This window comes from Chiloscyllium plagiosum, unplaced genomic scaffold (genome assembly GCF_037043375.1).
Source record: "Chiloscyllium plagiosum isolate Xiang-an unplaced genomic scaffold, Cpla_swu_hap1 HiC_scaffold_14, whole genome shotgun sequence".
NCBI classification, from domain to species: domain Eukaryota; kingdom Metazoa; phylum Chordata; class Chondrichthyes; order Orectolobiformes; family Hemiscylliidae; genus Chiloscyllium; species Chiloscyllium plagiosum.
In genome coordinates, this window is record NW_028270152.1 from 11122107 (window position 1) to 11148459 (window position 26353).

Sequence of the window (26353 nt, forward strand, 5' to 3'; positions counted from 1 at the left end):
CCTCCAAACTCAAACAGATTCTACGTGAGAGAGAAAAAGAGAGTTAAGGTTTTGAGTCCGATATTACTCCAGAACACAAAACTTTAACTCGGTCGCTCTGCCTGCAAATGCTCCCAGAGCTGCTGAGTTTCTCCATCACTTGGCTTGTATTTTAGATTGTCACTGTACTTTGTTTTTATCTGACCACCAATCTCCCCCCAGTTCCCTTCAAAGTCTCTCAGTATTCCACCTTGTCAATAGCTTGCTGTTATCAGGTCAAAATCCTGGAAACCAAACTCCTTCCTAACTGAACTGTGGAAATGCCTTCACTACACATACTACTATGATTCCCAAAATAGCCCGCGATATATCTTCAAGGATGATAAATGCTGGGATTCTGAAGAACGGCCATTCGACCCAAAATGTTGCCTCTGATTTCTCTCCACAGATGCTCCCGGATTTGCTGAGCTTTTCCAGCAATTTCTGTTTTTGTTTATAATGAACGTATGCCTTGCCAGTGATACTTACATCCCTAAAAGTGCATCCCATGCTAAAACATACAGCGTCAATCGTTAAAGATATTCAGAGACAAATTTGTTCAGAGTGCTGGCTCAGTAATACCAATTGTCCACTTCCCAGACCTCAAACTCAGCATTAACATATTTCACCTGCTGACTGACCAGCATTGCAGAAATAAAACTCAATTTGCACGCTGTGGAATTTTCAATGTATAAAATCGAGCTGACAGCAGAATCTGCTGCAATTCATCTGCAACAGTAATTTCACAGTTATACTACCAGGGCTGGATTGTAATTTGGAAAAGGATATACTCTTCTCAATGCACGAGTGAGGAAAATTAGGAATTAAGATTGCTCAGCAGCAGATTCCCCACTGAGAAAATTAAATGTAATGTGTGCCACAGGAAGCAGGGGAATGGAACAGGTAGGGTCACATAAACATATTAGGTGTAGTAATCAACTCATCGTTCAGTATGATTGTGGAACATTGATTGCACAGCCCGAGCTGCACTCATGAAACCAGAAATAGACCAACACTTACAACAAGCACAGGATCTATCAGTAACAGAATACAACAACACATGGGAGTACCATTGGTAGAGATTGGGTGGGGTGCGGGGGGGGGGGGGGGGGAAACAGAGAACGAGAGCGACAGAGTGCTGCTCAGGAATGGCTGTCCTGAGGAAGCACATGCCACAGCCATGTATTTGGGATCACCTGAATGTGACTGCAACTATGGTTTCTCTACTGGCCTCTGTTCCACCGCAGCACCCTCCCAAGTAATTGCAAGTGATGGTGTGGGGTTGGAGCCAGGGGAACGAGAAAGGAAGAGGAAGAATGAAGAGAAGAACACCCAGACCAGGCCCTACTGATTATTCATAGAATCTCTACAGTGCAGAAGCAGGCTATTCAGTCCATCGAGTCCACACTGGCCCTCTGAAGAGCACCCACCCAGACCCACCCCCTATCTTATAACCCTGCGTGAACATCCCTGGACACTATGAGCAATTTAGCATGGACAATCCATCAAACTGCACATCTTTGGACTGTGGGAGGAAACTCACGCAGACACGAGGAGAATGTGCAAACTCTAGACAGTCAGTCAGTCATCAGAGGCTGGAATTAAACCCAGGTCCCTGGTGCTGAGAGGCAGCAGTGCTAACCACCGAGTCACAATACAATCCCCACAAAATGTGGACTTCAGCTAACAGTGAATGCCCGCCTCAAACTGCCCAAGAACCTGCCGAGAGCCGGGAAAGGGAATTTCAGATCGTACAGGGGATGGGAATCCTTTTGAAAGTTTTTTTAGTTGTCCCAATGGGTAGCAAATCCAAAATGAGGGGAACAGACATTGGAATAACAAAAGCCTTTTTATTCAACAAATCGCAGACAGGGGTGGGGGCGGGGGGGAAGAAAATTTAATGCCCCTGTGTTCCATACTACATTTTGTGCATTATACATGTGTAATGTAACAAGTCCTCATAGGCGTGAAGGGTATTTAAAATTCATTCTGATTTGTTGGTATTGTCCAGATATTTCCTAAGATTAATCAGATATTATTACAAGTAATAATTTTATAAACCTGCTTGCAGATGCAAAAGATCCAACAGCAGCATCTATTTTTGCATCACTGAAGCAAGCTCAGTTGTCTTTCCCCCATAATTAGCAATAAAATTAACGAGTCACGGCGTTCCCATAGAAATCGCTCACCCAGCCCGGGCGGCGAGAGTGCGGCTAGTGTTTTCTTCATAGAAGAATCTAACCGACAGAGGCCATGATGACGTCGACGGGAACCTCGTCCTTGCTGCGCGCGGTCACTTGCATCGTCACTCCATCCATCAGGGCGAGCCGGGCCCGTACGAGGAGGTCATGACCTCCACGGAAAACACCTGAAACGGGAGAAGGAAACGTCATTCCCAGGGATCAAGCAAGGTTATTTGGCCATGCTCAATGTTGTTTTGGGGGGGATGTTGAGGTCTTACAGAAGGATCAGGCCGAGAACCTGCCGTTCTATGGTATTTATACACACACAGTCAATTTCCTCCATTAGACTTCATCTCACCCATCGACATACCTTTTAATTCTTAAGTCAGAAACCTCACGACACCAGGTTCTAATCCAACAGATTTATTTAAAATCATGGGCCTTCAGAGCACTCCTCCTTCGCCAGGTGAAGTGGAGAGAGGTGCTCATGCACAGAATTTCATTATTTTTCATTCCTTCTCACCTCAACTTAAACTTCAAATCTGCAAACCTCCCCACCATACCACTCCCCTCCCACCCCACTCCAGATAACCTTTCATTCCATTGGTTTACAATAATCAAGAGGGGCATGGATAGGATAAATAGGCAAAGTCTTTTCCCTGGGGTGGTGGAGTCCAAAACTAGAGGGCATAGGTTTAGGGTGAGAAGGGAAAGATATAAAAGAGACCTAAGGGGCAACTTTTTCACACAGAGGGTGGTGCATGTATGGAATGAGCTGCCAGGGGAAGTCATACAGTCATAGCGATGTACAGCACAGAAACAGACCCTTCGGTCCAACTCATCCATGCCAACCAGATATCCCAACCCAATCTAGTCCCACTTGCCAGCACTTGGCCCATATCCGTCCAAACCCTTCCTCTGGTGAAGGATGGTACAATAACAGCATTTAAAAGGCTTCTGGATGGGTACATGAATAGGAAGGGTTTAGAGGGATATGGGCCAAATGCTGGCAAATGCGACTAGATTAATTTGGGATATCTGGTCAGCATGGATGAGTTGGATTGAAGGGTCTGTTTCCGTGCTGTACATCTCTATGACTTGGCTTCCACTGACTTACAGGTTGGAAATTTAAAGACAAGAGTTAAATAGATTTTTGACTGACAGGGGAGTCAAGGATTTGGACTACAGATAGGAAAGTGAAGTTGAGATCATAGATTGAAACATCTCAGTGGCTTACTCCCTCTCCTCTGTTAGTGTCAGTGCTGGAAGTGATTAGTAATAACATTCAGATTATTTTGACACCCAGGACATCCAACAGTAAGTATCTTGCAGACTCTTACCAAGTTTCCTGGAAATATGCAATAGTATAACCTGGCAATCTGGTGAACTACACACTAAGAGGGACAGAGTTCAAATTCCATTCCAGTCGGTCCCTAAACTCAATAACTCTGGCCATAAGGAGTGGCAGCAGAAAGAAATCACCTCTCCTTAAAGGGAACTGGGCATTCCCTCACCACTATTACACCTCAATCAGGCTGACACCTGATTCCAGCTCCTACAATTTGCCTTAATGTACTGTTAGAAGCTTAATGCAGCAAAAAAGGATGTGAGAAATGTCAGACAGGGTGGACAAAACCATCAGTAATGAGGACAGGAATCAAACAGTGTGGACCTAGGGAATCCAGAACCAAGGGTCACACTCGTAAGAATATGGGATAGGCCATTTTTGAGGTCGAAATTTCTTCACCCAGAGAGTGGTGAGCCTGTGGAATTCTCTGTCAACAGTTGAAGCCAAAACACAATGTTTTCAGGGAGAAGTTAGATATAGTTCTTAGGGCTAAAGGGATCAAAGGGAACAAGGAGATAGTGGGAACAGGCGACTGAGTTGAATGCTCAGTCACGAACATACTGAATGGTGGAGCGGGTATCTCAGTGCAGGCTCGAAGGGCTGATTGGTCGATTTCTGATCCTACTTTCTACATTTCAATGTAAATCACCCTCATTCAGTCAAACCTACAGGACCCAACTTATTGGAACATAGGGACTGGCATCATATGAGGCATTACTATGTCAAGTGATGCAGTTATTACAGATAGTGCTTTAAACAACCCCATCCTCTACCACCAAACCTGAGCACATGTGACTCCCACCAGATGGACTCCCAGAAGACCAAAGAGATTTAAAAGGTATCATGTAAGCAAGACGCAAAGCAAAATCCAAACTATAACACTGCAGAAAATGTACAGGGCCCAGTTTAGGCTCTTACGAGTCAAAGTTTAGATTAGTGTGGTGCTGGAAAAGCACAGTAGGTCAGGCAGCATCCAAGGAGCAGGATACTTTGCTTTTCCAGCACCACACTAATCTAAACTCTGGTTTCCAGCATCTGCAGTCCTCACTTTTGCCTCTTAGGAGTCAAGACACTAGCGGACATTTGCATTCTTACAAATTTGGGATGGTGCTGGGGACTGTGGAAAGGGTACATCAACACCCAGACGCTGACATCACCAGGGTAAGGATAAAGGTTCCATCCAGCGATGGCAGAGGCTGAGCAGAGAGCAGGGGAGTGACTGTGCGCCATGTACGGCTGTGGGCGTTTACTGAGATAGCCCAGAAATGCCTTGTTTCGGGTGTCTGCGTACCAGGTCAGTGCTTCCAGATTACGCTAGAAGGCATTTCCATAAAAGAACCAACAACAGCTGCCCCCACAACCAAACCCACCCTCGCAATGCTATTCAAGTCAAAGGAAGAGTGCAGGAGCAAAGTAGCTATGTTCACAAGTCGACTTTAATTTCAAAAGGAACAGTCTGAAAATCTGTGTTTAAAAACAAAATCCAGAAATAGAAATTTGTTTTCAGTAAAATGGATGGTGAAGCAGTCAAACCTGGGTCACTTTACAGAAGGTGAGCTACTCACGTTGACCTCTATGAGACTGGACGTGGAGCAGGATCAACACTGATCCACCATTCAGTAAGGTCATGCCGGATGTGTTTGTGCCTCAAATTCCCATCTATCCTCTTTACTCCAAGTGCTCCCTGACTTGTTGCTACATAGCTTCCCATTTTAGTGACCTAGCGCAGCATCCAGATCAGGGCAATGGAGGACAGGCAAATAACGCCAGCAATGCTGGCAAAAACACACGGAGCCACCATTTTCATTTTACAAGTAACCCAAGCAGCATACAGCGAGGACGGTATTTTACAACATAAGCAAATTGCCGGCAGACATCAATGTTCAGCCTTGGGAAGGCAAATAAAGAATAACTAAGACTGAACCTCTGACACCCACCAGAAACAGATCTCTGGGATACTGGGGCATCAATATGCTCACAACATCCCAGTCAAAACTGACCATCACTGGGTGGGCGCCTGGAGGTGGGGAAGGGACCAACTTACCTGCTAGATAGAGTGTGTGAGAATTCTTATTCTCTGGCACCTTGTCAGATCTCTCGCATGGCTGCATGCCCAGGAAGTTAATAATATTATTCACGGCCTCTGCAAACACAAGGACAGCAAGGTTTAGAAGGTGGCTGCTGGCCTGTACTCAGCTACCCACTAATGTTGACAGCCTAATCCAAATGACCGAATCCCAAAAGCAAGTCATGACCCACTCAATGGCACGGCATTTACTGCGGGATACTAAAGATCACAAGCAGTCAACCAAGTATTTCTAGGGATGGGGGCACAGCCCAGGACCAGGGTGTGGGAGGCAGGGAGGGGGTTGCCCCGGGATGGAGGGGGGGGGCCAAATTCAGCAGAGGCACAAGTACAGTGTAGCTTTTGCAAAAACTGCAAGTCTCATCCTGCCACTACTACTTGGATCAAGAGGGTTTTGTTACAATTCAGTCACGGTGCTGAACATTACTAATTAACGGTGCTACATACAGGTCAGTGTTACATATGCTAACCACTGGTTACCACTAACCATGAAGTGTTTTCATGCTGGACAGGGCAAAGGTCTCCTCCTTCTCAAATTCAGATCCCACTTCCTCCCAAGCAGCGCTGAAGTTTGGTTTCAGGACTTTCTGGATGTGATCTGCCACTGTGATCTCCACATCTTCCAGCTGGGACAGAAGACAAAATAAAGCAGGCTTTGAGCAGAGGTGTCTGTGGCATCTTGTCTCGGCAATTGCTATTTCACACAAACTCAGTCACATTCAAATTGCTGCAGGATTCTGGATGCCATTGTGAGTACAGTGGCGAGGATATGAGAGTCAAGTGTTGAAAGAAAGAGACAATGCTGCAAAATGACGCAGGAACTTCTCTGGTGCTGCTTCAGATTTGCCAGTATTACTTTGCCAAAATGTAGCCAAAGCTTTGTTAATCCAGAGAAACAGGAGTCAACATTGCAGGTCAATGAGGTGTCAGCAGAGGAGTAGGAGCACCTCCAAGGAATTTCCTAACCATGCAGTTAGACAAAAGATATCAATGAGGAGAAAAAATCAAATGTTGCCTGCTTAAAAACAAATCTTGTTTTCAGACACCACCTGTCTTCAAATGGCTGGATTATAGCCACTTGTGGCAGAAGCGATACTTTTCAATTTACTGTGCACTCTCCTTACAGCATTTGCATTGGGGAGTCAAGTATACACTAGACTCGAGTTCGAGGCTAAACAGAGGTATAAAACATTCCTGGCACACAGTAAGGCCATTTGGCTTTATTGTGGAGCGCAGTGGAGACCAGGACATTAAATGCCTTCAAGGCAGAGATTGATAAATTCTTGATTTCACAAGGAATTAAGGGCTACGGGGAGAATGCGGGTAAGTGGAGTTGAAATGCCCATCAGCCATTATTGAATGGTGGAGTGGACTCGATGGGCTGAATGGCCTTACTTCCACTCCTATTTCTTATGGCTCTTTGTGTCTGTACTAACTGAAAATAAGTTACCATGTAATCTCACACTCTAGCTCTTGGTCAATAACTATGCAGGTTGCCGTGATGTGGAGGTGCTGGTGTTGGACTGGGGTGGACAAAGTTAAAACAAAAATCACACAACACCAGGTTATAGTCCTACAGGTTTATTTAGAAGTACAAGCTTTCAGAGCGCTGTTCCTTCATCAGGTAGCTAGTGGAGTAAGATCATAGGACACAGAATTTATAGCAAGAGATTGCAGTGTCATCCACTGATGTGATATATTGAACAAACCTAGGTTGCTGTTAAGTCTTTCATCTTTTAGAATGGGGTTGCAGGTTTCCATTCATTAATATGTAAATCCAAGAACTTCTTTCAAGTCACATTCCTGAGATAACTTAAGGTTTTATTTAAAAAAAGGTGACATCTCAGCTTAGACAATACATTAAAGGTGTGAGGTTAGAGTTTGTATGCATTACAATCTTGAGTCAGGCTGGTTCTATTTCCAAAATAGGAATGTAGGTTACAGCATTTTACGCACAGAGCAATTATTTATTTGTTTTTTTTTTAAAATGTCACCATTTTAAACAGCAAATCCCAGATTGCCACTACCATTGGAGTCAAAGATTTTTTCAACTTCTTTCTCATCCTTCCACCAATTATTTTAAATCTAAGCTAGCTGGTTATTGACCTGCTGAGGGAAATGGGTCACTTCCATTCAATCTCTCCCAGCCTCACAATTGTATCCACCTCAATTAAATCTCCTCGTAATACCATACCCTCATCCTTTTCTGTTCTCAAGGATACATCCTCACCGATGCAATCCTTTGTCATTGTTAAAATGTGCCAGTCCTGGAAACATCCTCGTAAATCTCCTCTATACCCTTTGTCTATGCTCATGACTACGATAACATCCTTCCTGAAATGGGACGATGGGAACTGTGGCCAAGCTATAGTTGTACACAGTTCTGGTCTGACCTCCTTACTCTTGTACCCAATACCATGGTTAGTATGCCTTCTTAACCAGCTTACCACTGACCTGTCGACCTGCTTTCAATGGTCTGTGAGCATGCAGTCCAAGTGGTCTCTGTTCAGATATATTTTCAGCATCCTACCATTTATACTATATTAGTTTATCTTGATTGCCTCTCTCAAAGGCATCACCTCACACTTGTCTGGATTGATTTCAGTTCACCACTTGCTACTATCTGACCAGTCCAGTTTTCTTCATCAATCTCAACCAGTCACCCTGTGTACGAAGGGAGCCCTGAAATGGGGAAAAGGCTATCTTTCCGATGAAAAGGGCATCCCCCATCTGGCCCCACCAGTGAAAACTTAAAAAAAGTTCCACGACTTTTCTGAAAAGTAGGGATGTTACTTATATTGAGGAGAAAGTGAGGTCTGCAGATGCTGGAGATCAGAGATGGAAATGTGTTGCTGGAAAAGCGCAGCAGGTCAGGCAGCATCTAGGGAAGAGGAGAATCGACGTTTCGGGCATTAGCCCTTCTTCAGGAATGAGGAAAGTTGGTCCAGCAGGCGAAGATAAAAGATAGGGAGGAGGGACTTGGGGGAGGGGCGTCGGAAATGTGATAGGTGGAAAGAGGTCAAGGTGAGGGTGATAGGTCAGACTGGGGTGGGGGCGGAGAGGTCGGGAAGATGATTGCAGGTTAGGAAGGCGGTGCTGAATTTGATGGATTTGACTGAGACAGGCTGGGGGGAGGGGAAATGAGGAAACTGGTGAAATCCGAGTTCATCCCTTGTGATTGGAGGGTTCCTAGCCGGAAGATGAGGCGTTCTTCCTCCAACCGCCGTTTCGCTGTGGTCTGACGATGGAGGAGTCCAAAGACCTGCATATCCTTGGTGGAGTGGGAGGGGGAATTGAAATGTTGAGCTACAGGGTGGTTGGGTTGGTTGGTCCGGGTGTCCCAGAGGTGTTCCCTGAAACGCTCCGCAAGTAGGCGGCCCGTCTCCCCAATATAGAGGAGGCCACATCGGGTGCAAAGGATGCAATAGATGATATGTGTGGAGGTACAGGTGAATCTGTGGCGGATATGGAAGTTTTACAGGTGAATCTGTGGCGGATATGGAAGTTTTACAGGTGAATCTGTGGCCGATATGGAAGTTTTACAGGTGAATCTGTGGCGGATATGGAAGTTTTCCATATCCGCCACAGATTCACCTGTACATCCACACATATCATCTATTGCATCCTTTGCACCCGATGTGGCCTCCTCTATATTGGGGAGACGGGCCGCCTACTTGCGGAGCGTTTCAGGGAACACCTCTGGGACACCCGGACCAACCAACCCAACCACCCTGTAGCTCAACATTTCAATTCCCCCTCCCACTCCACCAAGGATATGCAGGTCTTTGGACTCCTCCATCGTCAGACCACAGCGAAACGACGGTTGGAGGAAGAACGCCTCATCTTCCGGCTAGGAACCCTCCAATCACAAGGGATGAACTCGGATTTCACCAGTTTCCTCATTTCCCCTCCCCCCAGCCTGTCTCAGTCAAATCCATCAAATTCAGCACCGCCTTCCTAACCTGCAATCTTCTTCCCGACCTCTCCGCCCCCACCCCAGTCTGACCTATCACCCTCACCTTGACCTCTTTCCACCTATCACATTTCCGACGCCCCTCCCCCAAGTCCCTCCTCCCTATCTTTTATCTTAGCCTGCTGGACCAACTTTCCTCATTCCTGAAGAAGGGCTAATGCCCGAAACGTCGATTCTCCTGTTCCCTAGATGCTGCCTGACCTGCTGCGCATTTCCATGTTACTTATATTGTCTTGGCCATTAAATATCCATCAAGTTATCATCACTAAAACAGATATCTGGTCAGCTGGATCTTGCTGTGTACAAATTGCCTGTAACAAAATGAGACATCCTGAGATCTTGAAAGGTTCTACATGAAACAAAAGACTTTCCTTCTATCGCTTCACTAAGGTACAGTGCAACGGACTCATCTGGACAAATTGGTTCAGTTCCACTTACCACATATTCATCTTCATAACCCTCTTCATCAGCCTCTCCCGTGTTGGGGTCACAGTCTTTCACGGTGAACTTTAAGGTACAGCTAAACGTACAAGACACTAAAAGCAGAGAAAGGAATGAGATGCAAGTACAGACAGGACTCGGAAGAAACACAACACACTCATACATTGAGGAAGGGAGGCAAAATGGCAAGAGTTAACTCTGGTGTCTGCCACAACATCCTAACACTGCATGGAATACATGGGCACTGCATATTTAACAGCTTAGATCTTCAAATGTCAACAGGCCTGCCGTGACTTCTTCAGTGCCAATTCTAAGTCTTTCAAGGCAAGATTATCCATAGCCCCCATGTGAGTTCAGAACACATTTCCTTGTTTTTCTGCACATAGCCAAGCTGAACATTGGGAAAGAAAGATTTTTGTTGGGCAAGCATGTCAAGGTGGGGAAATGGAGTTATCAGCTTGATACAATGGAATGATGGAACAGGCTAGATTGCCTAATATGGTTCTCCTGAGGGCTGGGGCATTGGGGTACCAGGTTTGAACCAGCAGCCTCAGCTGGTCTAGTTGTTGAGAATTGGAATACTGACAGCCAAGGTCCTAACTCAGGATTTCTGAGATAAGTGCTCCCTGTAGATAAGAGCAATGACATGCGCGGCCAGGAAAGAAATGCTGTGGACAGTGCCTCCCCGCCACCGTGGTAACACACAGGTCCCACACACAACCAATTTCACAGGTCACAGTAGAACTACTTTCTGTAATTCAACAATGGGCCGGCTCTCCTTTACAGGCTGGAGGATGACAGATATCAGGAAACAGAAGTGTTTCTTTTTTCCTTCAGCGGATGCGAGTGTCATCAGCAAGGCCAACATTTGTTGCCCATCCTAAATACCCTTGAGCTGAGTTTCAGAGGGTAACAAATAAAGTCACCCCCATTGCAGAGATGACATAAAGGTTCTGGTGTTGGAATGGAGTGGTCAAAGTCAGGAGTCACACAACACTAGGTTATAGTCTAACAGGTTAATTTGAAATCACAAGCTTTTGAAGCACTGCTCCTTTGTCAGGCAAGTGTTAGGACTTCACCTGACAACAGAGCAGCACTCCGAAAGCTTGCCATCTCAAATGAAACTGTCGGACGATAACCTGGTGTCATGTGACTTCTGACTTTGTCCACATTGCAGTAGGTCTTGAAGGCCAGACTAGTTAAGTACTCTCCTGAAGAAGGGTTACACCTGAAACATTGACTTCTTCACCTCCTGATATTGCCTGGCTTGCTGTGTTCTTCCAGCCTTCCACCTGTCTCGACTAGGTTTAGTACGGCAGGTTTCCTTACCCAAAGGAGGACTTAGTGAATGGTCTCAATATTTCTCAGGGCCATTGTAACAGAGAGTAGATGTCAATTCCAGCTTTATGAATCACAATTTGCCAGCAGCTCTGGTGTTGGGTAATCCGGAGTATCAGAGTTGGCCTCCAGATTACTAATCCAATGGCATTATCACAGCACTGCTGTCTCCCCAAAGTACTCTACTGAGGTTCTTAAGCAGTTGAGCTGAGTAAGGTATCTTGTGAAGTCTAGAATCAGACAACACAACAGCAACTTATGGGGGAATAGGAACAGACCTGGCTGGGTACTTGTACTCCTGGCCACTTGCAAGCAGTATTGAAAGTTTGAGAGCTGCACTCCAAAACTGAGAAAACAAAATACCGAGAGGCTGCATTCCCTATCAGTAATGCCAGCGCAATCCAGGCAGAATCTACTCGACTAAGCAAACACAAGTGGCTTAAACTCAAAAGCCATTTTCTCGTATTTCCTCTATCTTTTAAGATGGCTCAAGATTAAACAGCTTTTATCTATGAAGCTCTCTACAATCCCATGTCAAAACGGAGATTCCACAAACTACAATGGACCAGGAAATTGAGCTGATTTGTTTTTAAAGCGAGCATGAAAACAATTTTAGACTGTACCTACCTAAAGGTATTTAATTAACTAAGAAACTACCTAGTGTACACCAAGTAAGCTACTGGTATAGAACCGAGAACTGTGGATGCTAGAGATCTGAAAACAAGAACAGAAATTGCTTGAGCAACCCACCAGATCTGGTAGCATCTATGGAGAGAAAACTGACTTAATATTTCAAGTCCCCATTGACTTTTAGAACATAGAACATAGAACATAGAAGAATACAGCACAGTACAGGCCCTTGGGCCCTCAATGTTGCGCCGATCCAAGCCCACCTAAACTACACTAACCCACTATCCTCCATATACCTATCCAATGCCCTCTTAAATGCCCATAAAGAGGGAGAGTCCACCACTGTTACTGGCAGGGCATTCCATGAACTAACGACTCGCTGAGTGAAGAACCTACCCCTAACATCAGTCCTATATCTACCCCCCCTTAATTTAAAGCTATGCCCCCTTGTAATACCCGACTCAATACGCGGGAAAAGGTTCATACTGTCGACCCTATCTAACCCCCTAATCATCTTGTACACCTCAATCAAGTCACCCCTAAACCTTCTTTTCTCTAGTGAAAACAGCCCCAAGTGCCTCAGTCTTTCCTCATACGATTTTCCTTCCATACCAGGCAACATCCTGGTAAACCTCCTCTGCACCCGTTCCAATGCCTCCACATCCTTCCTATAGTATGGCGACCAAAACTGCACACAATATTCCAGATGCGGCCGTACCAGAGTCTTATACAACTGCATCATGACCTCAGGACTCCGGAACTCAATTCCTCTACCAATAAAAGCCAGTACGCCATATGCCTTCCTCACCGCACTATTTACCTGGGTGGCAACTTTCAGAGATCTGTGTACATGGACACCAAGATCCCTCTGCTCATCCACACTACCAAGTATCCGACCATTAGCCCAGTACCCCATCTTTTTGTTATTCTTCCCAAAGTGAATCACCTCGCACTTAGCTACATTGAATTCCATCTGCCACCTTTCTGCCCAGCTCTGCAGCTTCTCTATATCCTGCTGTAACCTGCCACATGCTTCCTCACTGTCAACAACTCCTCCGACTTTCGTATCATCCGCAAACTTGCTCACCCAACCTTCTAACCCCTCTTCCAGGTCATTTATAAAAATGACAAACAGCAATGGTCCCAAAACAGATCCTTGCGGAACACCGCTAGTGACGGCACTCCATGAAGAAACTTTGCCATCAACTACTACCCTCTGTCTTCTTCCATCCAGCCAATTCCTAATCCAAACCTCCAACTCACCCTCAATGCCATATCTCCGTATTTTCTGCAGTAGCCTACCATGGGGAACCTTATCAAACGCCTTACTAAAATCCATATATACCACATCTACCGCTTTCCCCTCATCAACCTCCTTCGTCACCTTTTCAAAGAATTCAATAAGGTTTGTGAGGCACGACCTGCCCTTCACAAAACCATGCTGACTATCCTTGATCACATTATTCCTATCCAGATGTGCATAAATCCTATCCCTTACAATTCTCTCTAAGACTTTGCCCACAACAGAAGTGAGACTCACCGGCCTATAGTTACTAGGGCTATCCCTACTCCCCTTTTTGAACAAGGGAACCACATTTGCTATCCTCCAGTCTTCTGGGACTACTCCTGTAGACAAAGAGGACATAAAAATCAAGGCCAATGGCTCTGCAATCTCCTCCCTTGCTTCCCAGAGAATCCTAGGATAAATGCCATCAGGCCCAGGGGACTTATCTATTTTCACCTTTTCCAGGATTTCCAACACCTCTTCTCTACATACCTCAAAGCCATCCATTCTACTTATTTGTGCCTCAGTATTCTCATCGACAACAATGCCCTGTTCCTGAGTGAATACTGAAGAAAAGTATTCATTCAGTGTCTCCCCAATCTCTTCCGCCTCCACACGCAACTTCCCCCTACTATCCTTGACTGGACCTATTCCTACCCTAGTCATTCTTTTATTCCTAACATACCTATAGAAAGCCTTAGGGTTTTCCCTAATCCTATCTACTAAGGACCTTTCATGTCCCCTCCTTGCTGCTTTTAGCTCTCTCTTCAGGTCCTTCCTGGCTACCCTATAACTCTCAATCGCCCCAATTGAACCTTCACGTCTCATCTTGAGATAGGCTGCCCTCTTCCATTTAACAAGGGATTCCAATTCCTTATTAAACCACGGCTCCCTCGCACGACCCTTTCCTTCCTGCCTGACAGGTACATAATTATCAAGGACACTCAATAGTTGCCCCTTGAACAAGTTCCACATATCATTTACACTCTTGCCTTGGAGTCTACTTTTCCAAGCCACACATCCTAAGTCATGCCTCACCGCATCATAATTTCCCTTACCCCAGCTATAATTCTTGCCCTGTAGTACACACTTATCCCTCTCCATCACGAGTGTAAAAATCACCGAATTATGGTCACTATCCCCAAAGTGCTCACCTACCTCTAATTCTAACACCTGGCCTGGTTCGTTACCCAGAACCAAATCCAGTATGGCCTCACCTCTTGTTGGCCTGTCTACATATTGTGTCAGGAAACTCTCCTGCACACATTGAACAAACACTGACCCATCTAACGAACTTGAGCTATAGCTTTCCCAATCAATATCAGGAAAGTTAAAGTCCCCCATAACAACCACCCTATTACTGTCACTCATCTCCTGAATCACCTTCCCAATCCTTTCTTCAATGATTCTAGGACTATTAGGAGGCCTGTAAAAGACTCCTAACAGGGTGACCTCACCTTTCCTATTCCTAACCTCAGCCCAAACTACCTCAGATGGCAAGTCCTCATCCATCGTCCTTTCCACCGCTGTAATACTATCTTTGACAAGCAATGCCACACCTCCCCCTCTTTTACCCCCACCTCTGACCCTACTAAAACATTTAAATCCCGGAACCTGCAACAGCCAATCCTGTCCCTGTTCTAGCCATGTCTCCGTAATAGCCACAACATCGAAGTCCCAGGTACCAACCAACGCTGCAAGTTCACCTACCTTATTTCGTATACTTCTTGCATTGAAGTATACACACTTCAAGCCACTTCCCTGTTTACAGGCACCCTCCTTGGAAATTGATGCCATGTTCCTCACCTCCCTACACTCCAGGCCCTGCACCCTGAAGCTACAATCTGGGTTCCCATGCCCCTGCCGAGTTAGTTTAAACCGCCCCCAAGAGCACTAGCAAACCTCCCCCCAAGGATACTGGTTCCCCTCAGGTTCAGGTGTAGACCATCCTGTTTATAGAGGTCCCACCGTCCCCAGAAAGAACCCCAGTTATCCAAAAACTGGAACCCCTCCCTCCTGCACCATCCCTGAAGCCACGCATTTAATTGTTCTCTCTCCCTATTTTCTTCAGCACTGTAGAATTACACTCTTAAATTGTTTATTGAAAAGTATTTCTGGTATTAAAATAGTATTTCCAGGGCTTCAGCACAAAATTGACACTCCATCGCAGCACCAAGAGGAGCCGAATTGCTGGATGTACCAAGTTCAGGTGAAATATTAACTCAAGGTTCCATCTGTCTGGCTTGCTTAACTGGATGTAAAATACCCATAGACACTATTCAGTGAAAGATCAAGGGACTTATTCCCAAAATATAGGCCGATGTTTAATACCCTGACATGGCAATCTCACCTAAACCTATGCCTTCTGGTTTTTGGCCTCCAACCATCCTGTGGAGAAGGCCTTGGCAATTTACCTTAGCTATGCCCTCATAATTTTATAAACCTCTGATACGTCAATATCTCAGCAATGCAACATCTTCCAGGTAATTGCAAATGCTTCCTCACCTGCTGTTGGATCTTCCTCTGGCAACGTCACCAGCGTGTAACAGATGCCTGGCTGATTATAGGATAGGGTAGCTGCTGGAATACAGCACAGTACTTCGTAACCTTCTGTGGGTTCCATCTGTACTGTGACATTCTCCAGGATTTGATCATTCAGAGTGTTGGTACAATCAAACTACAGAGACCAAAAAGAAAATTATTTACCAAATGTGATTTATTTTGGTGCCATCAGATAGGGCTTGAACTAGAATCTGGAGGCTGGCAGCCAGTCCACCTCCCATTTACCTTTGACCCTCAGCATCCACCAGATTTTCACACACACAATTATGGGTCATAGAGTCATGAGATGTACAGCATGGAAACAGACCCTTGGGTCCAACCTGTCCATGCCGACCAGATATCGCAACCCAATCTAGTTCCACCTGCCAGCACCCGGCCCATATCCCTCCAAACCCTTCCTATTCATATACCCATCTAAATGCCTCTTAAATGTTGCAATTGTACCAGCCTCCACCACTTCCTCTGGCAGCTCATTCCATACACGTTCCACCCTCGGCGTGAAAAGGTTGCCCTGTAGGTCTCTTTTATATCTTTTCCCTTTCACCTATGCCATCTAGTTCTGGACTCCCCCACCCCAGGGAAAAGATTTTGCCTATTTACCCTATCCATGCCTCTCATAATTTTGTAAACCTCTATAAGGTCACCCCTCAGCCTTCGATGCTCCAAAGAAAACAGCTCCAGCCTCTTCAGCCTGTCCCTATAGCTCAAATCCTCCAACCCTGGCAACATCCTTGTAAATATTTTCTGAACCCTTTCAAGTTTCACAACATCTTTCACATAGGAAGGAGACCAGAACTGCACGCAATATTCCATCAGTGGTCTAACCAATGTCCTGTATAGCCGCAACATGACCTCCCAACTTTGACCAATAAAGGAAAGCATACCAAACGCCTTCTTCACTATCCTATCTACCTGCGACTCCACTTTCAAGGAGCTATAAACCTGCACTCCAAGGTCTCTTTGTTTAGCAACACTCCCAAGGACTTTACCATTAAGTCCTGCTAAGATTTGCTTTCCCAAAAATGCAGCACCTCGCATTTATCGGAATTAAACTCCATCTGCCACTTCTCAGCCCATTGGCCCATCTGGTCCAGATCCTGTTGTAATCTGAGGTAACCCTCTTCACTGTCCACTAAGCCTCCAATTTTGGTGTAATCTGCAAATTTACTAACTGTACCTCTTATGCTCGCATCCAAATCATTTATGTAAATGACAAAAAGTAGAGGGCCCAGCACTGATCCTTGTGGCACTCCACTGGTCACAGGCCTCCAGTCTGAAAAATAACCCTCCACCACCACCCTCTGTCTTCTACCTTTGAGCCAGTTCTGTATCCAAATGGCTAGTTCTCCCTGTATTCCATGAGATCTAACCTTGCTAATCAGTCTCCCATGGGGAACCTTGTCAAACACCTTACTGAAGTCCATATAGATGAGAGTTCAAATTCCTTTCTGTTCCCTCTCTTCAACAAAAGACAACTTTAGAAGATAGCGCCATGCCAAGATCCATCGTCCCAACTTTCACATGGTTCGGCAGGTGAAACTGCAGTGAAGTGATCATTGGAACTTTTGACCCGACTCTCGATGAGAAGTGTTCACTTTACAGCTACCCACAGTAGTTAATAATTAATTCAGGACTGCAGAGTATGGGCCATGCCAAGTGCAGTCCTAGGCCTATAGATCAGATGGCATTCTTGTCTTTCCAACATAAGATCATGAATTTGGCCCCATATCGGTAACCATAATCTGGCCTGACATCAGGTGCAACAGGAATTTTGCATTATCAGAGGTGCTGCCTCTCAGCTTAATTTTTCAACTGAGACCCCACCTATCCTTTTCGGTGAACATGAAACATCCCACAGCATTTACTCTGGTAGTAGCAGGGGATTTATGTCCTTTCATTTTTTTTTAGAAAGGAGCATGTTTGTGCTGTTGGGAAGAGGAGCATTTTTTTTTAGATTAGATTACATTACAATGTGGAAACAGGCCCTTCGGCCCAACAAGTCCACACCGACCCGCCGAAGCGAAACCCACCCATACCCCTACATTTACCCCTTACCTAACACTACGGGCAATTTAGCATGGCCAATTCACCTGACCCTGCACATCTTTGGACTGTGGGAGGAAACCGGAGCACCCGGAGGAAACCCACGCAGGCACGGGGAGAACGTGCAAACTCCACACAGTCAGTCGCCTGAGGCGGGAAGTGAACCCGGGTCTCAGGCGCTGTGAGGCAGCAGTGCTAACCACTGTGCCACCGTGCCGCCCACTAGGGATTTCTTCCCCATCCCTAATTACATTTGAGAAGGTGGTGGTGAGCTGCCTTCTTCAATCTCTGCAGTATTGACAGTGTAGGTGCAACCACAGTGCTGTTATGCAGGAAGTTCCATATTTTTGTCCTAGCCAGAGTGAAGGAACAATGATGTAGTGCCAAGTCAGGATGGCATGTGGCTCAGAGGAGGGACATGCAACTGGTATCGCTTCCCTGCATTTGCTACAGTCTCCTTATGGATGGCAAAGGCTTGGAGTTGGGAAAGTACTGTTGTAGGAGCTGTTGGAGGGAATTACTACTATGCACCTTGTAGATGGTACACAATGTTGTCGCTGTGTATTAGCAGTGAACGTTGAAGGCGATGGGTACAATGTCATTCAAGCTTTGTCTTGCATAGCGGTCAAGCTTCTCAAGCCATACACATTCAGGTAAGCAGAGACTAATCTATTACACTCCCAAGTTGTGCCTTATAGATGGTGGAGAGGTTATGGGAGTCAGGAAGTGGCAGAGAAATCCCTGCCTCTGATGTGCTCTTCTGGCCACAGTATTTTTGACTAGTCTAATTCAGTTTCTGGTCAATGTTTGTTGACAGTGGGAAATGCAGCAACGGTAATGTTGTTGAATGTCAAGAGAAAATGGCTTGATTCTCTCCTTTTAAAGATGGTCATTGCCTGGCACTTGTATGGTTCGAGTGCTACTTGGTTAATAGATATTGCTCACAAAGGAAACTACACTATCTGGGTATTATCACATAGCTGTTTGTAGGAGTTTGCTATGCACAAAATGATTGCTTCAAAAGTACTCCAATGGTTACAAGGCATCATGTGACAGAGCGAGGATGGGAAAAGTGATATTCAACTGTATTTCTTTTTTTAAAATGCCTCTTGACTCCAGGGTGTGCAGCCCCTGACATGTTACAACAGCCACCATACATCAGAAGTGCTTCATTGGCTCAGAGTTCTTTGGGAGATCATGGAAAGTACTGTATAAATTAAATGCAAATCTTCCCTTTACTGCTATTTCAGCTCAAATCAGCAAGTTAAACATTCAGCATTAGGACTGAAAAACAACACCTACAAGTAGGAAACTGCAAACAAAAAGATTAACGATTCTAACCGGCTTTGGGACACGAGTAAAATAGACAGCTGAGAGGCCTAGGAGTCACTTACCTGGAACACAAAGTGATTTTCGAAGGTGTGCTTGGTGCAACGGATAACATATTCCGTCTCCAATTCTGTGAGGGGGACGGGATTAGATGAAGACTTGAAAAGTGAGCCAAGGCCTTTGAACTCTGGGATAACAGCAAGTTGTTCTGAAACAGAACGAGATTTTCATTTGCGATTTATTGCATGCAGCAAGTCTGAATCGAGTGTTGTAATTCTTACACTACAAGCTGAAATTTCTGTCGTCAAAGCCTCTCTTACCTTGGAAAATATCCTGTCTACTTGATGCCACCTTCTCTGGCACTTTGACTGTGGTTGCTGGAGAGATTTCTGGAAATAATAAAACATCAGTAAAAAGTCAACAGGGATAAATATTGTTGGGGAAGGATAGAGGTTGCAGAGAGAGCAGCAAAGATGCCTCCCTTTACACAACTGCCTATAGGCTTTTTAACTCCCAGTGCAATTCACCAAACTCTGCAGGGATTCACAAGGGGATCAAGTCATCTCTGTCCTTCAACATAGTTCTGACAGGGGAAAGGAAAGAAGAAAAAGACCTCATTATCAGCCTTTTCCAACAGCTAGCTGACCTTCACATGTCCTTCCTTCGTAGCAGCCCTAAGCTAGTGATTAATTCAAACAAGCTCATGAAATTCTTTTTTCCCCAAAGGAATGCAGCACCAACAAAACTGCCTTTTCCATTTTCTGGAAAGGGAGTAGTCTGAGGGTAGCCATTAAACTCCAGCTGCTTCTCAAAATGTAATTTGAGAGACACAAAAATGAGGAGGGCCGTTCAACTTGTCTCATGCAATTACAGGAAAAAAAAGGTCCCCCCTAACCCAGTCAAGCTGCTTTTGAAATGATTAGTGCCTCCACTACTTTAGTGAGGAGGTCCATGACAAAAACAAATGAAGTTCATGGTTTACCTGGGGTGAGAAGGGAATAAACTCCATATGTACATGCACCTACCAGTCTTCTGTTCTGCAGAGGAAGCCATCGACAGTGGAACTGATTTTAAGTCGAAGGGTTTTTCGGATGGTTCCAGTGTGTAGTGGTGCAGTGCTCGCTCCAAGCCTGGAATTGACACTTGCAGACCTGGACAGGGAGAAGTTGCATTGCTTTTTAATTGTGCCTTGTGTGTAAAACAATGTTGGCGCTTTAAAGCTAAAATCTGAAACACACCATGCATATTATTCTCCTAATATTCGTTGTGTAGCTACTGAAGACCCTGACACTCACTTCAGTGCAAGTGTCATTGTTCGATCTGGTAGACTGTCATAATTCGGCTCAATGAGTCGCTTTTAAACCATAAAATGTAGATGCAGAAGTAGGCCGTTCAGCCTGTCCGGTCTGTACTGCCATTTGCTAAAATCATGGCTGATCTAATCAACCCTGACTCTCCTGTCCTGCCCTTTTCACATAACCACCGATTCCCTTACTGTTTAAAAACCTGTCCATTCAGCCTTGAATATTCTGAACAACCCAACCTCGACAGCCCTCTGCGATAAAAGATTCCACAGATTCATTACCTTCAGAAGAAATTCCTCAGCACTGTCTTCAATTTGCAATCCTTATTCTGAGATTATGCCCTCTGTTCCTAAACTCTTTCACAGTGATCTGTAATGCTGGACTTTACACTTTCTAAATTTTTTTTCTCTCCTTTAGAATTTATACTTTTAAGAAACTGTACCTAGGTACCTGTGTACCTAAGACTGCACCATAAGTGGTGATTTGTAAATTTTTCACTGTACTCAGTTGAGTACAGATAATGCTAACCAGAAAGTGAAACCAGCTATCTGTATTCATATGTCTAGTCCTCTAAGAATCTTGCAGATATTTTCTAACCAACCTGTGCAGAGATATTAGTACACACCTCTGGAACAGGTGGGACTTGAACATGGAGTAGACATATTCCCACTGCATTACAAGAACCCAACTATTTTTAAATAAAACCTCCACCAAATCACACCGTTACTAATTTAGTTAAGTGCAAGCATTGCCCACCAGGTACAGTGCAACAAAACTCAGCTCTTAGTTATTTCAATTAACTTGTGACCTGTTACAGTTTGATTGGGCAAACACACGAGTGACCAGGACGAACACGCAAGCAACCATAGCAAACACATGAGCAAAACAAGGACTGACGCACGTGACACTCCTTACCATTGAGGATGTAAGCAGAGTTCAGTGCCTTCTGTTTCTGCTCCAGCACACTCAGGTAGAAGGTGGCCCGGTCTCGCACCTCATTGTCATCATCCATCATGCATCTGTGCAAAATAGGCAGCCTTACATCAGAAATGACAGGAGGATCAGCAACCAGAAGACACAGATTTAAAGGTAATTGACAGAAGGACCTGGGACCAGTGCAGGAAAACCTTCACAGTGAGTTACGATGATTTGGTTGGTGGAGGAACCAGATTCAATTACAGTCTTCAAAAGAAAATTAGACAAATGAAAGAAAAATACTTTGCTAGGCGCTGGGAAAAGAACAAGGGTGAGGATTTATTTCATTGTGTTTTCAATGAGCTAGCACAGACTTGTTGGGCTAAATAGTCTCTGAATTGTATCTTTCTAGCATATTGACTAGAAAATATACACTAATTCAGCTGAGTCAAAAGACATGGGGCTGTGACTTTGGATTGGTATGAGTGCGTGCACAGCATGAAATATTTAAGTGTAAGTATTTTAATCTAATTTCAGAATAATTTTGAGACAATTCTCTGGCTTTAAGAGGTGTATTTTGTCCTTTTTCTTTGCAAGAGAGATTTTAAGACAGAGCTATCTGTTTGAATTGAATAAAGTGAACAGCTCGTGAGGTCTTGGGCTTTCTTTAGAAAGATTAGATTAGATTACTTAGTGTGGAAACAGGCCCTTCAGCCCATCAAGTCCACACCGACCCTCCGAAGGGCAACCCACCCAGACCCATTCCCCTACATTTATCCCTTCACCTAACACAACAGGCAATTTAGCATGGTCAATTCACCTGACCTGCACATTTTTGGACTGTGGGAGGAAACCGGAGCACCCGGAGGAAACCCACGCAGACACAGGGAGAATGTGCAAACTCCACACAGATAGTTGCCCGAGGTGGGAATTGAACCTGGGTCTCTGGCGTTGTGAGATAGCAGTGCTAACCACTGTGCCGCCCATGAAAGTTGGGACAATAGAAGCAGCCTAGTTTTCTAATAGTGTTAAATTCTTCCAATTTTTTTCTTTGTTTTCTTTTAACAAAAGTGCGTGAAGAAAGTGTGCTTTACTGCGAGGCTGCTAGTTTGACTAATCGAATTGCAACACAACTTGTTTTTAAAATAAAAAACGCTAGAGTCCAGGCTATCTTAATATATTTTGAGGTGGTTTGATCATTTACCTTCAGCAACAGTGTAGAATTTTAAACAAAGGTCCAAATTCCCTGGCTTAAAATCTTAGCCAATGGGCAGAGAGGTGTTGGTAGTGGTATGTTGAAAAAGTTAACGGTCATTTCTATTGGAAACCTTTCCAACTGGATCAGTCCTCCTTCACTAGCGCCCCACCCCCAAAAATAACCCACTATATCACTAGCAGAGACACTGGAAAGTGACTGCTAACTAGGGTTTGCTAATCCTACATGATTAGAATATAGTCTCAAGGAATTGAAGTCTAATTTCCCAGACACCACTGCAAGCAATCCAGGAGAAGAATTAATCAGAGCGCTGTTAAATAAAGGTTGGAGAATTATTTTTGTTTTCAACATTTCCTTGAACACCTCTACATATCGATTATGTACTGTAAATGTAAAAAAGGCTGGTGCGAATGTATGTGAAGAATCATCCAACCACGTGACAAAGAGTCTTTCCAATTGACATGGGGAAGGCAGGTGCATCACAGAGCAGGTTTAGATCGAAGCAAATAAAAAAGTGGAATGGTTTACTTGAAAAATAATCAAAGTCACTCAATAAATACAGAAATTGTTGGAGAAACTCAGCAGATCTGGCAGCATTTGTGGAGAGAGAAAAACAAAGTTAATTTTGAGTTCAATATGACCTTCTTCCACTCTTTTGCTCTTATCAAAGTCCTTGCTAACTAGAAATTCTTCTAGAAATTCTCGTGCGTGTCTGAGTTTGGCTTGTCCTAAGATGAATGTGTTGTTTAAATATATTTTTAAAATACCATGCAAGAACTGTAACAAACACTACATTGGACAAACAAGCAGAAAACTAGCCACCAGAATACATGAACACCAACTAGTCATAAAACGACATGACCCTCTCTCACTAGTATCCTCACATACAGATAAGGAAGGACACCACCTCGACTGTGACAACACATCCATCTTAGGACAAGCCAAACAAACACATGCACAAGAATTCCTAGAAGCATGGCATTCCAACCGGAACTCTATCAACAAACACATCGAGTTAGACCCCATCTACTACCCCCTGAGGAAAAGAACAGGAAATGGCATCACAAAGGAAATGATATCACCAACCCAAAGAAACCCAAACATATAATAGAAAGCAGGAATCATGTACACTGCTTCTCCTGAGGCCCACTGAAGATGTTACCTATTAGGGTGATGAAACGTCTGGAAATGAACCTCCCAGCTCAGCGAGCAAACCTACATCCATTATTTACAGACTCTTTCATCAGTATGAATTAACCTCCAGTGTAACTAAAAGCAATCCTAAGATATGTAAAGGTATACAGAAACAGCAAGTAAATTAATCCAGTCAAATCCTACAATACTAACCTAGCAAAGAGACATGGCAGGTTATGTAGCCCTACAATTAGTAAAAGGAGGCAACAGTAGTCTGGAACGCTATCCAGGAATGTATGTTATTACTTAAAGATTCTAATAATTTCTCAAGACAACAGGGTTAAGAATACAATAGGAGAGTAGGCCTTTGAACCTGCTCTGCCACACAATAAAATGTAGGCTGATCATTAACCTCAATGCCACCCTGCTCCAAATCTAAATCCTGAGATTCCCCTCAATCCACGGATCCCAGCTCGAATACTGCATTGAAGTGAGCATTCTACAGCCCACTGAGGTAGTGAGTTCCAAAGATTTGCTACCTACAGTAAGGACATTTTTTTACATCTCCTCCTTAAATGGTGCCCATTCAGCAGAAGCTATGATCGCTTGCTCCAAACTTGGGAGTGCATCCATTCTGTCATAACCTTCTAAATAACTTTGCAAATTTCAATTAGATTCCCTCTGATTATTCTCAACTCCAATGAATATACATCTATTCTACTTAATCTCTCCTCCTAGGAAAGCCCCCTCTTATTCCTGGCTCAAAAGGTATTTATTGGCTTTTGTAAGAATGGAGTATGCAAGGAGAACTATCAATAATAACACATTTTCACACATGTGAATTCTGCAGAAATGCGCATCATGAGTTACAGTTCAAGGGCTACTAGTTATCAAGTTTTGGTAAATGTGAGGAATTGTTTCTAATGCCCACTTTTTAGCCTTGCTTCCACTTTGCCTATGTGTGAATTTGCATTTTTCCATCTTAGCTTATTCAATTAGCTGCAATAACTACAAAATCACTCCGCAGCTCCTGTCCAAGGCAGTCACAGGATTTGTGCAAGTGCCCTCAGCAGGAGTTAGCTGTCAAAGCTAATGAAGTTTTAAGTTTTTGAACAGCTGGCACCAGCAACCTGTCAATAATCTCAGAGCTGCAAGAGCTAGAGAGTTCTTGAGGGTGAACAAACATGGACAGGTTGTGGGATCTGCAGAATGTCTTTATCAGTTGAAGCATGAATAGCAACCGTTTTTACTAGATGATTGTAGAATTATATAGCATTGTAGCTGGCTACTGGCTCATCTGATCTTCAGTGGTTCTTTGAAAGAGCTCTTCCCACTTAGTCACTGCCTCATCCTAGCCCTTGACCTGATAAATCTTCCCCTTCAAGTATTTACCAATTTCTATTTGAAAGTTACTATTTAATTTGTTTCCACTACTCTTACAATCAGTGCATTGCACATCACCTTAACTCATTGTTGGGGGGAAAAAAAAAACAACAGGTTTCTCATGTCGTTTTACCAATTGCCTTATACTTGTATCCTCTGGTGACCAATCCGTTCGGTCATGGAAACAGTTGCTCCTTACCTATTCTTAAAAAACCCAAACCCTTTAAGATTTCGAACATCTCTAACAAATCTCTCCTTGAAGTTACATATTCCAAGCAGAACAAACCCAGCTTCTCTAGTCTTTGTGCTGACAGGAGGTCACTTAAAACCTAATGGTAACATAATTAATTAAAGCTTTCCTTACAAGGTGTTTCTGTGCCTCCCTGCTGGGAAATGCCTGATCTCTGTTCTGCAATTTCCCTTGGCAACGCCACGGGGATCAGAACCCCACACTGAGAATGGGAAACAGCAAGGTTTGAGAGGTATGGGTATAGCAGGTGCTGGCAGAACCTTGTAAATTCAAATGATATCGCCACAAATTTAGCATCAGTCCAAATCTGTGTTAATACAGAGTCCTTCTGCTGGCAAGATAGATTTCTCCCTTTAGAATTAGAATTATTAAGCCTCTTAAATAACTTACGACGCTGGGAAGTCCTAAGACTGATCCTTCCAGGTTAAAATTCTGAGTGCTAATTCAACAAACTGGCTAATACGTTCATAAAAATGCCACTCAAATCTGTTTAACACAGTCATTAAACCTTTTAAAATAATTCCTGACATTTAATTGAAAAACCCATTTCATTAAAATGGAATACAGCGCAATTTAGCAACAGCTTTCAAAGCAGAACATTTAAAATGATCATACAAAAATTTCAACCTCTCCAGACTGAATATAAATCATAACTTTCACAGCATCAAGGTTTTATTGAGAACAAGCAGACTTGTATTTATAAGCCTTTGAGATGCCCCGAAGCACTTTACAGTCAATGAATTACTTTGAACTGTAGTCACCGCTGTTACATAGGCAAATCCCCCACAGTAAATAGAAATAGCCAAGACCATTTCTAATATAACAAATATATTTAAGTGCACAGATTTTAAAATATGTGTCATCTTTTTCTTTTAGCGTTGTGTTTGGGAACCTTAAAAAGGTGAAGGAAAGTCG

The 26353-nt window shown here is 44.1% G+C and overlaps 1 protein-coding gene across 2 annotated transcripts in view; it reads right to left on the bottom strand.

Annotated features, from left to right (window-relative positions):
• Positions 1-1854: 1854 nt before the first annotated feature.
• The window catches only part of LOC122558821 (coatomer subunit gamma-1), a 76131-nt gene continuing 51632 nt past the window's right edge, over positions 1855-26353 (bottom strand). For both annotated transcript variants that reach the window (XM_043707622.2, XM_043707621.2), the window contains exons 16-24: positions 21456-21559; positions 20262-20387; positions 19557-19625; positions 19302-19444; positions 15808-15979; positions 10047-10144; positions 6123-6261; positions 5594-5692; positions 1855-2386 (exon numbers count right to left, since the gene is read on the bottom strand). In XM_043707622.2, coding sequence (XP_043563557.1) covers positions 2256-2386; positions 5594-5692; positions 6123-6261; positions 10047-10144; positions 15808-15979; positions 19302-19444; positions 19557-19625; positions 20262-20387; positions 21456-21559 — 1081 coding nt within the window. In that variant the 3' untranslated portion in view covers positions 1855-2255. The remainder of the gene's footprint in view (positions 2387-5593; positions 5693-6122; positions 6262-10046; positions 10145-15807; positions 15980-19301; positions 19445-19556; positions 19626-20261; positions 20388-21455; positions 21560-26353) is intronic.